At 37.6% G+C, this 16,531-nt stretch overlaps 1 protein-coding gene across 1 annotated transcript; it reads left to right on the top strand.

Moving 5' to 3' along the window:
• Positions 1-1,929: 1,929 nt before the first annotated feature.
• On the top strand, positions 1,930-6,125 carry si:ch211-161h7.8 (thiosulfate:glutathione sulfurtransferase). The gene is made up of 4 exons (XM_049486064.1): positions 1,930-2,121; positions 4,813-4,935; positions 5,729-5,896; positions 5,983-6,125. Exons 1-4 carry the CDS (start codon positions 1,983-1,985, stop codon positions 6,030-6,032), a joined length of 480 nt encoding a protein of 159 aa, XP_049342021.1. The 5' UTR covers positions 1,930-1,982; the 3' UTR covers positions 6,033-6,125.
• Positions 6,126-16,531: the final 10,406 nt, after the last annotated feature.

Below are 16,531 nucleotides of genomic sequence, written 5' to 3' on the forward strand. Positions count from 1 at the left end.
TACCTAATTTAACAATTTGTAACTGTAAAATGACACAATTTCTTTGTGTATATTATTTGTTTATGTTAGGGCCATAATTGTATATTGTTAATAAACATTCTTAAAATGTAATAAAATAAATAAAACACTGCATTAATATATGTTTCATCTAATTATTGTATTTTAAGGTGAATTCAGTTTAACACCCTTTCAAAACAGAAGGATAATTTTTAAAAGCACTAAATGAATTCAATGCTTAAATGGGTTTTTATATAAAGTGCAGTGTTATTTCTGTAATGTTTTATTAGCACTTGAAACTGAAAAATCTTTATATAGCACTTGAACTTTTTCACATTTTTTTCACGTTACAACAACAAACTTAAATGTATTTTATAGAGATTTTAAGTAATAAACCAATACAAAGTAGCACATAATTGTGAAGTGAAATGAAAATAATACATTGTTTTTTAAATTTTATAAAAGAAAAATATGAAAAGTATCCAGCCTTCTTTACTCTGTACCCCTAAATAAAATCCAGTGCAATCAATTGGCATCAGAAGTCACTGAATAAGTTAGAGTGCAGCTGTGTGTAATTTAGTCTCAGTATAAATACAACTGTTCTGTCGAGGCCTCAGTGGTTTGTTAGAGAACACTAGTGGACAAACAGCATTATAAAGACCAAGAAACTCACCAGACAGGTCAGAGATAAAGTTATAGAGAGGCTTAAAGCAGGGTTAGATTATAAAAACATATCCCATGCTTTAAGCATCCCAAGGAGCACTGTTCAATCCAACATCCAAAAATTATTATTATTATTACAAATTATTGCAAATGTATTTTGGTGGCAGCGTGAGCCATGTTTACTAAGAATGTTTACCCGTCCCACCCGTCATAATTTATAGTTTATGTATTAGTAGTAAATCAGTGTTTTAATAGATATGGAACTCTCAGACCTTTTTACAGCCAGAGCTTATCAATTCACCTTGATTTCAGTTTCTAATTTATCTTCTTTGAATGATGATTAAATCAGGCAAACAGTGGAAAAACATGAAGGTGAAAGTATGCAGTATAATAAAAACATTTACCTTTTGTAAATTTAAAATCACTGGCATGCATGTCTAAAGAAATTATACCCAAAACCTAGTCCACAGAGCGTTTTAATACCATTAAAGGCCAACAGTTCTATGTGATAGGTCTAATCCTTAGATGTCTGCACCATTCAGGAACCCAATAAATTGTTTATTATTAACTTAAAAAGCAAGTGTTTCATGTCACTATGCTCAGAGAAATGTTAGTTTAAATCCCAGAGCATGCTGTTTGTTTTAACAACTGTACTCTAAGAAAGCACAGTTGGTCATGCTAGTGTGATGTTGGTCAGCAAAGGCATCTGTTGGCTGATGTATCAAAGCTTGGGAGGTGCGCTTTCCTCAGAGTGGGCTGGCTACCCAGTGATGCTAAATCAGGTCAGTTTAAAAATAGGCGGTGTCTAATGTATGCTGCTTTATAGCATATATGTTCTATTTTTAGATGGCTTATTCTCAAACATTTTTTTTTCTTTAAAATTAGGTCAGGGGAATGTGAAGGACAAACACTTTTTGTTTACTACATAATTCCATACATGTCCCTTAATTGTTTTGATGTCTTTGAAATTATTGTACAATGTAGAAAATATATTAAATAAGGAAAATAAAGAAAAACACTGAATGGAAGGTGAGTTTACTGGTCCTGTATATTTTAATATATATTTATCTCAGCAGCATGTTTTTGTCTGGAAGGTTGTCTTAGTTGAACCCTAATAGGTGGTGGCCAATAGTCAGAATGTACTGTTGCTCATTAAAAGCAGTGTGTGTGTATTAGTATCCTTATCTTAGGTCAGGGGGATGTCTTGTTCACGTTAACTATTAACAGACGCTAGGGGGCAGCATTCACACTGCGCTATAAAGCAGTCGGTCTCTGCGCTCTGTGGCCTGTGGACCATAGTTTGCAGAGAGACCCCAATAGAAATGACAGTGTTTCCAGCTTTGCGGCGCATCAGTGCTGCAATTAAACCAGTTTTCTCCGTTTACTGCCATGGAGGACTCGCATCTGTCCGTGGACTGAGAACATCAGCTGTCAGCTTCAACCCAGATCCATCTAATCCTGGTAAAAAAGAGTGTGTGGGGGGGTCTCTTTATATTGGCAAAAGATTATGAATTATTCATCAGTGCCCCTCTGATGAACTTTAAAAAAATATATATATATATAAAACATAATTTACACAAGGTAAATTGCTATAAACAAATAGCAGGAGATGTTTGGAGCTGTATAAGTCTCTATCTCTTTCTGTGTGGGGGGTCATAGGGCATCTTTACCAAGGGCTGTATCCTTATCATATCTTGTAACTTGCTGATGTGGGGCTCTCTGCACTTCTAAACAAATGAATGAACAGTTTCTACTCATCTTCTGCTGTGGTTGTGTTGGAGCTTTTATAGTATGTGCTGATCACAGCAGCGTGATTGTTGTAGAGATCAGTTGAGACGGCCGGGTCATGGGTCACACTCACGTTTTATCCTGAACAGCTTTTTGTCTATCTCTCTCTGAAGCTGCTTCAAAAGTTTTACTACTACTTTACATGTACATTTACATCTACTTTTGGTCCACAGTACAAAGTTATAAATTACAGATGTCATACACACATAGACTTTTCTCTCTCTTTTTTTAAATATTTTAAATTTAAATATGCCATCTTTACAGACAAAAGAAATAACCATGTTCACAATGAAGGTCACAGTAAAAACATGTCATTTTAAACCATTTGTATTGGTTCGTTATAAAATATGGGCATAAAAAGTAAAAAACAGCATGTGATAATGTGATTTTTTTTCAAGATTTAAAGTTAATTAAAACATTTACTTTTGACATTTTTATACATTTAAAAATACATTTATTTCTGTTTTTCTCTTTTTACATGTTAAATTGAGTAAAACACAATTTTAAGAATAACAGTTAAATGTATTTTTACTTTAATTACGTAAGTTTATTTAATGATGGACTGAGCAAAAGTAAATTAAATATATACAAAATTCCTACAATTAGCTCAAGGTATAGTTTAAAGCAGTAATATTTAATTTCTTGATTTCATACTCCCCAAACCGTCATGTGTAATTTACAGTTTAAACCAAGCCAGTCACGCTTTACTCACAAATTTGTGTGATATGGTGTAATGCAGGATTTTACACAAACAGGATCCTGCACAATTCCAATGTTGCATCACACAGTAACAGCATGCTGAACCTGGAATACCAGCTATTAAAATGCTGTTCTCCTTATTAAAATTCAGATATTTTTATGAGCCAAAACAGCTCAATGAATAAATCACTAAGAACTCGTTTAATGGTGTAAACATTTATATAGTAGTCCAGCATTTGCCAATCTAATAATTTTACAGCTTTTACAGCTATGTTTTACAACATATACAGCTCTGGAAATTTTTAAGAGACAACTTCAGTCTCTAAATCTGTTTCTCTGATTTTACTATTTATAGGTATATGTTTAAGTAAAATGAACATTTTTGTTTGATTCTATAAACTACAGACAACATTTCCCCCAAATTCCAAATTAAAATATTGTCATTTGGAGCATTTATTTGCAGAAAATGAGAAATGACTGGAATAACAAAAAAGATGCAGAACTTTCAGACCTCAAATAATGCAAAGAAAACAAGTTCATATTCGAAAGTTTTAAGAGTTCAGAAATCAATATTTGGTGTAATAACCCTGTTTTTTAATCACAGTTTTTATGCATCTTGGCATGTTTTCCTCCACCAGTCTTACACACTGCTTTTGAATAACTTTATGCTACTCCTTGTGCAAAAAGTCAAGCAGTTCAGCTTGGTTTGATGGCTTGTGATCATCCATCTTCCTCTTAATTATATTCCAGAGGTTTTCTATTTGGTAAAAGCAAAGGAACTCATTATTTTTAAGTGCTCTCTTATTTTTTCCAGAGCTGTATATTGGTTGATTTTATTGTTGCTAATTTGACCTGTTCTGATTGGCTGCCCTGTAGGCAGTCCAGACATACATTTTATTTACAAAAAAGTAAAGAAAATTTAAGTGATTGGGTCATTTAAGCTAAAGTGTCTACTAGCACCTGTATTGTTCACCTGATTATGTTATACCTACACTGTAAAACCCGATAAGTTGACTGAACTCAAAACTTTTGTCGTAACCGATTACCTAATAAATTTTAAGTTCATGTAAAATATTTTTTAAGTACAGTGAACTTAACAAATACATACACAAACATATTTAAAATTAATATTTTCCTGAACGTGTATTTAGTCTTCTTTCTGGTTTCATTCAACTATTTGTTTTAAATACACATAGAAAAGTAGATGAAAGAAAACAGTAAACAACTAAAAGTACTGAGAGCACCGCAAAAACACAGAGTTACTGCAGCTCAGTAAATGATGCTTGTTCTACAGCCTACAACACAGAGAGCAAGTATTTAATAATAATCTGTGATCTACAAGTTTACCTAAGGTAGCCCCGGGTGAATCACTACACACTGATGGTGAGTGTCAGTAACTGTTGGACACACCCAGTATGCAAATAGATTGTGACAGAAGCCAATGGAAAAGAAGCTGTTAATGGCAACAGACTAAACTCAGTTATTATAAGTTGGTTCAACTCAAAGATCTCAGTTTTAATGTATATATGTGCCCACAACTCAAAAAAGTTGAGTATTGTTTAGAAATCTCCAATTTTGTGTAAAACAGACTTAATTTATTTGAGTTCAAACAACTTCTGGGTTTACAGTGTAATAAATGAGTCATATTTGCTTTTTTTTTTTTAGATTACGTGGTGACACGTGAGCAGCTTAAGGCGATGCTGGCCAGTCACAGTGTCCAGCTGTTTGACATCCGAAATCGAGATGAATTCCAGGCAGGCCATATTGCTGGTTCTGTCAATATTCCACGTAAGCGATTCTCATGGAAATAGGGCTGGCAAGATTATAATCAAGCTTGTACTTGATTTTTACATTTAATCATATCAGTCATTAAATTGTACCTTTTCATGTTGCTGGTTAGTAGTTTGCATGAAGAAAACGCATATTTGTTTAGTTTCAATATTTATAATATTTGAAAACCCTTGCCCAATTCAGTATTGTTCAGTTAAATTTACAGTCATATTTATTCACAATATTGGTGACATGAATGTATTAATAGTTTAATGCCTCCAAAAGCTACATCACAGAAAGTTATGACATAACACCTGGTACCTGAGAGACATTTTTACAGTAGTTTTCCAAAAAGTTTTTTTTTTTTAACATTAATGAACAATACTTATAAGAACCTCTGGTTTATCTGCTCATTTATGGATATATATAAGTTAATTATTCTTCTGGTGTACTCATTTTGAACCCTGGTTCCTTTCACCATCACTATAAACCCATTAACCACGCCGCTTTTGTTTTTATACCTAAGGAACTAAATTAAGTAAAAATGGTGAATTACAACACTAATAACAGCAATATATTCAGAAATTTAATGCTGGATACCTTCAGCTATGTTTTATGTTGTTTATGTTCGTGTGTTGTTTGATCCTAATTGCCCTATTACCACATCTTATTTCCAGATTTTTGCAACAGTAGCAGTTGTGAAAATCATTATACATATAAATTTGAATTGATTTGATCTTACAGTATGGATATTCCTTAGCATACACATCATAATATCATAATGCTTATATTATTTTTATGTCTTCAACAGTGGATCAGCTTGAAGAGTCCTTAAAGCTCTCCTCAAAGACATTTGAAAAATGCTTTAAAGTAAAAGCCCCCAAAAAAGAGGACGACAACATCGTTTTCCACTGCCAGAGAGGCCGCAGGAGTTTAACCGCTCTTGATATAGCCTGGAGATTAGGATTCAGCAGGCAAGCTACACACCATTTGTACTCACTGTCAACTCCACAATGGCCTTTGCTTTCACTCACTAAAGCTTGCAACCTCTGTCTTTCAGGGCACGTCACTATGCTGGAGGATACAGTGAATGGGCAGAGTTGGAGAAACAGTAACTAATCAAGTTGTAAAACACAATGGGATGTGTTTTAAATATTACCTTTGTACTTTATTAGAAAAAAGTGTTGCATTAAAGGTCTGTTATCTGATGTGGGCATTTATTGCAGCGGTTGTTTATTGAGTGAACTATTCAATTTTGCTGACAGATCTTAACTTAACTTACATCTACTGTAAAATTCATTAATATTTGAAACAAAAAAGTAATGCATTGAAATTACTTGATTCAAATGTGTCCATGAATACAAATATAACCAAAAGTAAGTGTAAAGAAATGAATTGGAATAATGTGTTGATATAATACATTTAATGCATGTAGACATTATAAACACATTTGATGAACGTAAACTCAATTCAGAACCTTTAGCATGTATTAATAAGAAAAAAAGAACAGAAAAATATCTTTGCTTTGAACATTCTGGTCATTATTATTCTCAAGACTGCCTTAATAATAATAACTTACTTATTACCTCTTTTATGACACAGTATAATTGCACAACTAAGACTGTTTGCCGCTGTGCACATTGTGTCCAGTAGGGGGCATCCCAATTACACTGTTTCTGTGTGAAGGTCCTCACTGTGTTGTGTGGTGTTTTTATGTGCTGAACAAAAGACACAGGTTCAGGGTCACAGGTTTGGGGAGAACAAATTAAACTGATAGGGGAATAGATTTGGTCATCCTCATTTCTGTAAACAGCTGTCACACTGATGTTCAAGACAAGGTCAACACATTTCTCAGACGGTTACCGGGCTCAAGGTTAATGTATCGTGCAGCAAATTTGTCAGCCAACTTCAGGTAAAGAGAAAAACTAGCCATCAAAAATGACATAAGAGTGCAACAGAGATGTGATTTGAAGGTAGACTGGGAGAAGGACTATGACATTTCTTCAACTGTAGACACAAAGCTATCAAGCCTAAAGCTGGGCATTGATAGCTCAGCTCTAAGAGCGCTGGATTATTGATCACAGATTTGTGGGTTTGGTTCCCAGGTCCAATAAAATACCACTGTTAAGACCATAAGAAAAGCCCTAAATCCTGTTCTGGTAGCAACACACATCCTGCACTCTGATACTGACTTTTTATGGTGGAATATGCCATAGAATATGTGGAACAATGCCACCACACTGTCCGAGTATAAGGCAAATTAAAGTAAAGGTGCCCAAACAGTTGGAAAAATCAGCTACGTTAGGGTACTTCCGGAGCTGACACTTGTGTTCTATTGAGCCTGTGACCTTCAGGTAAAAGCATTAAGTTACCAATACAATAGCTGGTACTTGAGCAGCAACAAATGAGCCTATGCATGGTCTAGGCCCACCAGAAATGACAGAGCTTTATCCAATATCTGGAAATCTAAGAATTCAACACCAGTACTTGACCTCACCTAGACCCCTATTGCTAAATGCTCAGGAGTCAACGTCCTCGGTGACCTCATAAGATTTCTTTACCTCTTTCACAGCTTCTCTGAAAAATGCTGTACCCAAGCTGGATAAAATTTGTGAAACTGTCACTGAATCAAGTGGGACGGACTCTAATATGAATCTGGGTTCATGATGCAGGTTAGAATGATGTCCTGCATTAGTTCTTTTGCTCCTACGAGGAGAAGGCACAGGTAATGAGTGAACCTCAAGATTGGACCCAGTATCTGATTCCACTGTCTCTGCTTCAGGACCAACCTTAACACTGGTCGGATTTGACTCTGTCCTGTCATAAGAGGGAACAGCATGACGGTCCATTTCTATCTGCAACCTTGGAACACACATCTCTTCCAAAACCACACCCTCCTCAATACATTCTGGATCTAACTCAGTGTCATTAACAGCAGTCGTCTCAGATCTAGGAAGATTACTTTTCTTTCTAGGAGTAGGAATGGGAGTAAACACAAAGGGCCTAATGTCAACCCTATTAACCCTTTTCAATGGGCCTCCCTCTACTGGCTCAACAGAGTAAGTGGTCCCTTGGATTTCTACTACCCTGTAAGGAATAGATTGCCAGGCATCCTGTATTTTATTTCGTCCCTGCGGTCTGTTTCTGAGATACACAGTTTGACCAACACCAACTGGTGGACAATAGGTTTTGTCATTCTGTAAAGCTATGCGTTCGGCAGCTTTTTGTTCAGAATATTCTTTAGCTCGAGCATGTGCCTCTTTCAGTCGCCTTTGGTGAGCAGCTAACCAGTCAGCTTTTGCTGATACCTCTGCAGTCTGTCCTAACAAAGCATCAATTGGCAGATGCGGGTCGATTCCAAAAAGCAGTAAATAAGGGGAATACCCCGTTGTGGCATGAGGGGTCACATTGTATGCGTACACAACTTCAGATAAATGCTCAGGCCAACGACGCTTTTTGTCTGGAGGGAGACTGTGCAAAAGATCGTGTAGCGTCCTATTAAAGCGCTCACACTGGGCGTTTCCGGTAGGGTGATGAGGAGTGGTACGGCTTTTCTTTACACCATACAGTTTACAAAGTTCAGCAATCAATTCACTTTCAAAATTACGGCCTTGGTCTGAATGCAGACGCTTGGGCACACCGTACTTCATAAACCATTCCTTTAAAAGGATTTTTGCTGTTGTGTCTGCTTTTTGGTCTCGAGTCGCGAAAGCCTGCGTAAATTTTGTGAACACATCTGTGATAACCAGAACATTTTCTCTACCATCTGTAGCTGGTTCCAACAGAGTAAAATCTACAGCAATTACTTATTATGGTCTGGTAGCCAAAAATGACTGCATAGGTGGACGTATCTTTGGCTGAGGCATTTTAGTAAGTACACAACGTTGGCATTTCTATACCCACTGCTCAACATCCTCATACATCCCAACCCAAAAACATCTTGGCTTTAACAGTTGCATTGTCCTCTCTATGCCCTGGTGACCCATAGAGTTATGTACACTCTCAAGAACTTGTACTTTTAAACAAGCTGGCAACAGTAACTGATTGCATTCACCTTGTCTCAGATCTTCCACCACTCGGTACAGTAGACCATCCTGCTCTCTAATTCTACCCCAGTGCTTCAGAAGTGACAGTACAGATTTAGACAAGTCTCTCCTCTCCTTATTGTTTGGCTTTTTCCCTCTGACCCAAAAGGACCTAAAGATGCTGAGGACAGGATCTTGCTCCTGAAAAGAACGCAACTCATCTTTAGAATAGCCATGTAAAGTAGGTGTATTTTCCTGATCTAACCCAGCCAAAGGGTGACCTGCCTCACTAGCTCGAATTTGTCGAACCTCGCACCTCTCTAGCCCAACATCTACTAGTTCCTGCCCTAGTGTGGTTCCTTTGTGGATCAAATTACAAATAGCCACACAACCATCATACTCCAGATCTTCAGAGGCAATGTTCGGCTCCCCTGCTAAAGGGTGCCTAGAGAGTGCATCCGCAGCCTTATTACTCCGGCCAGGGCGATACTGAACGTCAAAGTCAAAGGCAGCTAACTGCGCTACCCATCTCTGCTCAACAGCTCCTAGCTTGGCGGTGTTGAGATGGCATAATGGGTTGTTGTCTGTGATTACGGTAAATTTTGCACCCAGCAAAATATCCCCTAAACTTCTCAGTTATGGCCCATTTTAGGGCGAGAAGCTCCAACTTCATACTGCTGTAGTTCTTGTCATTTTGTTCAGCCTTTCTAAGCCTACGGCTTGCGTATGCTATCACCCGCCTTTTACCATCCTGTTGCTGACATAAGACAGCTCCTAAACCGTGGCTACTCGCATCTGTCTCTACAGTGAAAGGGCAAGTGAAGTCTGCAAACCCGAGCACCGGAGCACTAACCAGCTTCTCCTTTAAAACATCAAAAGAGGTCTGACACTCAGTACTCCATAAGCTCAACAACCGCTCATTTACTCTAGAGGGAGGTCCAACCATTAGACAGTTATTTACCAGATCATGCAGTGGACCAGCTATCTTTGAAAATCCCTGCACGAATCTTCGGTAATAGCTACAGAACCCTAAGAATGAGCGTAAAGCTTTCAGAGTGGTAGGTACTGACCACTGCTTCACAGCTTCTACCTTATCAGGGTCGGTCGCTATACCTTCTGCGGAGACCTGATGTCCTAGGAATTTTACCTTTTCCTGAAGGAAATGACATTTCTCTATTTTGATTTTGAGACCTGTCTCCTGGAGTCGTCTCAGTACTGTCTCTAATCTCTCAACGTGCTCTGAAAATGTCCTAGAGAAGACTAAAATGTCATCCAAGTATACTAAAATTATTTGAAAAATTAGGTCAGTCATAGTTGCCTGCATCAACCTTTGAAATGTAGCAGGTCCATTTACAACCCCCATCGGCATGCGTAAATGTTCATATAACCCATATGGGGTTGTGAATGCAGTCTTGTGCCGGTCACGTTCATGTACTGCCACCTGGTGGTATCCACTAGCCAGGTCTATGGATGAGAAGAACTTTGCACCTCTCAGAGCATCAAAACTTTCGTCTATACGAGGTAAAGGAAATGCGTCTCGCTTAGTTTTTAAGTTTAGCTTACGATAGTCGACGCAGAGTCGTATACTACCATCAGACTTCCTCACTACTACCACAGGTGAAGCATAGGAGCTGGTACTCTTCTGAATCACTCTTTTCCTTAGAAGCTGAGAAATGTGATCTTTGACCTCCTTGTACTGGGTCGGTGGGATACCACGGTATGGAAGGTTCAATGGAGTGTCATCAACTAACACAATCTCATGTTTCACCTTTTCTGTGTAGCTTAGCTCATCATCTCCAACAGCGAACACATCTGAATATTTACCAAGTAAGGCCCTTAACTCTGCTTGTTCTTTTTCAGTGCCACCTATATCCAGCTTACTCAGTATATCAGACACCTTTTGATGATCTTGAGACTCTTTTAAATCCACTGACACCTGCTCTGTATTGGCTGAAATGCGCTGAAATGTTACTTCACAGTGCTGATTATTGGTAATGCACTGTACAGGTGACAAGACACCTATACGAGTTCTTGGATTGAGCCACACATCCTCTGTAGAGAGATTAACTACTTGCACTGGAACCTGATGTCGGTTTTCCTTAACCAAAGAAGGCATGACTACAATACCTCCTGGTAATGGTAGTTTACCAGGCTCCAACAACCATGAACCTAGGTTTGGTGACTTGTCTGAGAAACCTCTGACCATGACAGTGACTACTGATTCAGCTGGGACATGTACAAAATCTTTTCCTGCTATTCGTGCCATCTTTGTCTTGTCAACATCACATTTATGCATCTGTTGGAAAACAGTCCTCCAATCTGAGTCTAGCTTTGCATCCAAAGTTGTATCAAATTCAGCCTGAACTAACTGACGACAACGACTGATGATGTTCATGCCTATGATAGCAGGTAGGGATGACTGAGAACTTTCAGGGTTTTTCACGACTAAAAATCCACAATCAGGGATTTTAATACCCATGGTATCCATCTCTAATTCCAAATAGCCCAGGTACGGAATATCTAATCCATTGGCGGCGTTTAATTTAAGCCAGCCAGAGGTTGAAAGCATATCCCCCTCTTCTCCCCCTAATTGCTGGCGGAAGAACTCTTCTGTAATAGTGCTTACTTGGCTGCCTGTATCCAGCAAACATGAAACAGGAACATTCCCAATGTTAACATCTATTGTAGGGCAAGTTCCTACCGCATGCTCCAACACCTGACCTTGGCTAAACTTGGCTTTAGGTGAGTCTGTAGTTTGCCCCTGAATTGCCCGACTCACAGCAATCGGGGCCTTTCGTTTCCCTGTGCACCAGTAAAGGCTGGATTGTTAGTATGCCAATATGGCAATGTGTCCCTCCTTCTGACACTTCAGACAGATAGGTTTGCCTTCATCTGTAAATCTGAGTGGAGCCCTTGCCTTAGAGACAGGTTTGAACGTTTGAGTTTTCTGAGTGGTCAACTCCATTACTGCCTGCGTTAGCTCACTAAGCTGCTTTCCCTGCTCAGTAACAACCTGCATGACATCATCCAAAGTTAATGGTTTGTGTTCACTAACACTTACTACAGCACAGTATGCACCCCTCTCAGAATCAGACACCTTTCTTCTAGTTCTAGATGGTTTTGAATTAGTAGGCTCTTCCATATTCCATAGGTAAGCTTCCTCACGTACTTCTACCATCGAAGAATCAGGTTTGGTCCTCTATCACCACCACCAGGTCCTGGTTCCACTCTCTCCCTCTCGAACCTGCGACACTTCACCACTACCAAACAACTATACTGTGTTCTAATGTATTACCTAAGAAACCTAACCAAACTATCAGAAACCCCACTCCTGGTACCAATTTTTGTCACCGGGGAAAGGACGCACACCAAATGACAAAATAACCTTTTCCGGGTATTTTATTCTGATTTAATTTTACTCAAAACAATAAAAATAAATATGAATACACTGTAAAAACCCTAACTAAGAACACAGTACAGTATTTGGTAGTGGCACTAATTACAGAAAATAGATAAATAACATTAATACCACATTAATACCATTAACAGAGCTCTTTTTATATTTGTTTTTAAGCTCACCTCGATTTACTCAGCTTTACTCAACAAGACTTGAGCATTTCTTTAAGAGAACTTGGATAAACAGCTTCTGTAACCCAGAAAAATACAAGGCTTGAACACGAGGAGCACACTACCCCACAGAAACAATGCCATCTGCCCGCATCTGGTTGTGATTCATTCAAAATAAATGTTTAGAAAGGCAATATAGGCATCTACTACTGTTATAGGCCAACTAAACCTTATATTGTTCAGTATTTCCTGATTTTTACCTCTTATTTCATTAGGATGGCTCTGGATGGATCCTAAAATGGAGCACCACCATTCACTGCAGCTTGAGCCTCCTTCTCTACCATGCTCTTAGCTCCTCCCTTTCCTCTCTCAGGGTGACAACACTTCTGATTGTGTTTCTTAAAGTTACAGACACACATTTTAAAGGTGTATTCTCAATTCACCACCTGGCTACATAAAAGTAATCAAATCCTCACAGCAATGCTCCAACATCTAGTGTGAAGTCTTCCCAGAAGACTGAAAAGTGATACTACTACAGCAAAGGAAGGGCAAACTCCATATAGTACCCTTGATTTTAGATGGAGCATTGGATGAGCACGTGTTCACAACCCTTTGGACATACAGTACAGTGTATGTGTATATCATGCTAATAAGTAGAGCGCAAAAGACCAACATGGTGCTTTTCTTTCGTATGGACTCCATCTGGACTGGTTTGTATTAAATCACCTTCCTTCTCCTTCACACAACACTGACCTAGGCTGGTGACATTACAAATCATTAGTCATGATATAAAACATGTGCTAAGGTTGTACCACACAAATACACACCTGCTGTATGTGAGTGTATTAGTCTGCAAGAAAAATCCATTGCACTCCAATCCTTAAAGCTAATGCAGCTATCCTAATAACTAAAATCTATGTATTTGTGCTTATCACTTTTAAAGCTGTTTAAAGTGGTTGCAGAACAAATACCATTTTTGTGGGGGTTAAAATGCACATATTTCATTATTCCAAATGCCTATATTTTTTTTACAAAGAGCTGCATATACAAACGCAAGTCTACTCTCGATCTAATCTCTATAATATGCCTCTACACAATAGCTCTTGCTATTTAATCAAAAACTGCAAGTAAGGGCAAGTAAAATTAATGCATTGTTATAATCTCACAAGCAAACAAGGCCTAGACACTTTATAATACTGTTCCATAGTTATTGGTAACAAAGCATGAACTAAGCAGGAACTAATAAATAGTACTGCATCAACACCTAAATCCCTCCTATTAACTACCAGGCACTAGAACTGAACTAATGATTATAGTAGTTCTCTATTTTCTCAACATTAATTACTAAGACTTACTAATTATGTCTCCTTCATAGTAACTACTTGTAAATTACTGACATTAATTAACGTAAGTCATAGTGATGGTTCACACATTCATAGTTCACTGTATGTAAACATACGTGACATTTTTCCAGATTAACAAATTATACACATGGTCACTCATTACTAATGACTGAGCTGTTACTGCAGATCAGGAACAGTATAATTTAAGTGACCTTAAATTATATGTATCTATTTATTATAACAGAAATATGTATTTAGAAATATTGGAGTATGCTGATTAAGATGATTTTTGTCTGTAGGAGTTTTCAGGGGGGTTTCTCAGCAGCTGATATTAATGTGAGGAGTGAATAATAAATAGTTTCTATAAAGGAGACATAATTAGTAAGTAGTTCTCTAGGAGATATGTAAGTTTCAGTAATTAATGTTGAGTTAACAGAGAACTACTATACTCATGAATTAAATCATTAACACAGTGCTAGTCCCTGGTAGTTAATAGGAGGGGTTTAGGTGTTAATGCAGTACTATTCATTAGTTCCTGCGTAGTAACCTATTAACAATGGAACAGTATTATAAAGTGTTAACTATGAAATTCTTACCTCATCTTCTTACCTTAATTCATCCGCTTTTGTATCATACTTCTGATGGAAAGTTTAATTCAGTTTGCTGAATCGATTCTTGAATATTGTGCTTTTCTGATTCAGTAATTCATTTTTCACATTTATTGGTTAGTCAGTTCACGTTCACTAGAGGAAACGTTGAAGCTCAGCTCTCTGGGATCACTGAACCATTTTAAACTTTTAGTTTCTAATCACCATCAGAAAGCCCGTTTTAAATGACTTTTTTTAGTGGATTATTTTTTAGTGGATGTCAGTGGATTATTTTTGTCTTATATTATTTATATATTTTTTTATTTTTTATTTATTTTATTCATTTATTTTATGGTATTTTCTGTTTTATGGTATTCACTGTATATATATATATATATATATACAGTGCCCTCCATAATTATTGGCACCCCTGGTTAAGATGTGTTCTTTAGCTTCTCATAAATTGAGTTTTGTTCAAAATAATATAGGACCACGATGGAAAAAAAGAGTAAAATACAACCTTTAACTCAAGTGAATTTATTCAGTAGGAAAAAAATCCCACATTAAGAAATAATTATTTAACATCAAATCATGTGTGCCACAATTATTAGCACCCCTGATGTTAATACTTTGTACAACCCCCTTTTGCCAACAGAACAGCACCTAATCTTCTCCTGTAATGTTTCACAAGATGGGAGAATACAGAAAGAGGGATCTTTGACCATTCCTCTTTGCACATTCTCTCTAAATCATCCAACGACCTGGGTCCTCTCCTCTGCACTCTCCTCTTCAGCTCACCCCACAGGTTTTCAATGGGGTTTGGGGACTGAGATGGCCATGGGAGGAGCTTGATTCTGTGTGCGGTGAACCATTTCTGTGTAGATTTGGCCACATGTTTAGGGTCATTATCTTGCTGAAAGACCCAGTGACGACCCATCTTCAGCTTTCGGGCAGAAGCCATCAGATTTTGTTTTAAAATGTCCTGGTATTTTAGAGCATTCATGATGCCATGCACCCTAACAAGGTTCCCAGGGCCTTTAGAAGAGAAACAGGCTCACAGCATCACTGATCCCCCCCCCCGTATTTCACAGTGGGCATGAGGTGCTTTTCTGCATACTCAGCTCTTGTGTTACGCCAGACCCACTTAGAGCATTTGTTGCCAAAAAGCTCTATCTTTGTTTCATCTGACCAAAGCACACGGTCCCAGTTGAAGTCATAGTACCGCTTAGCAAACTCCAAACGTTTGCGTTTATGATTGTGAGTGAGAAATGGTTTCTTCCGTGCGTGCCTCCCAAACAGCTTGTTGGCATGTAGATAGCGCCTGATGGTTGTTTTGGAGACTTTGTGACCCCAAGAAGCTACCATTTGTTGCAATTCTGTAACAGTGAGCTTTGTAGAACTTTTTATTTCTCTTATCATCCTCCTCACTGTGCGTGGTGGCAAAATAAACTTGCGTCCTCGTCCAGGCTTGTTTACCACTGTTCCAGTTGTTTTAAACTTCTTAATAATTCCTCTGACAGTAGATATGGACAGGTGTAGGCGAGTAGCGATTTTCTTGTAGCCATTGCCTGACTTGTGAAGGTCAACACACATCTGCCTCACTTGAATGGTATGTTCCTTTGTCTTTCCCATGTTGAAGATAAATGGCCTCTGTGTCACGTCATATTTATACCCCAGGGAAACAGGAAGTTGTGAATTACTAATTAAATGTTCCTACATACTCTGATCACCTTCGTAAACTACTGTAGAAGTGACAGAAATACTTTTATTAAATTTATTTCCTAAGAATTGTTAGGGGTGCCAATAATTGTGGAACAGGTGATTTTATGAAGAATAATTATTTCTTAGTCAGGGATTTTATTTCCCCCTTAAAATTTACTTGAGTTAAAGGTTGGACTTTACTTTTTTTCCCATCGTGGTCCTATATTATTTTGAACAAAACTCAATTTATGAGAAGCCAAAGAACACATCTTAACCAGGGGTGCCAATAATTATGGAGGGCACTGTATATATATATATACATATATATATATATATATATATATATATATATATATATATATATATATATATATATTAAATGTTGATTTGA

The sequence above is a fragment of the Astyanax mexicanus genome, chromosome 1 (genome assembly GCF_023375975.1).
Source record: "Astyanax mexicanus isolate ESR-SI-001 chromosome 1, AstMex3_surface, whole genome shotgun sequence".
Taxonomy (NCBI): Eukaryota; Metazoa; Chordata; class Actinopteri; order Characiformes; family Acestrorhamphidae; genus Astyanax; species Astyanax mexicanus.

Coding starts and splice junctions, on each gene's coding strand:
- si:ch211-161h7.8 (XM_049486064.1), top strand. CDS start 1,983: ATGACAGTGTTTCCAGCTTTGCGGCGCATCAGTGCTGCAATTAAACCA. Junction 4,936..5,728: donor TGGTTCTGTCAATATTCCAC/GTAAGCGATTCT, acceptor TGTCTTCAACAG/TGGATCAGCTTGAAGAGTCC. Junction 5,897..5,982: donor ATTAGGATTCAGCAGGCAAG/CTACACACCATT, acceptor CTTTCAGGGCAC/GTCACTATGCTGGAGGATAC.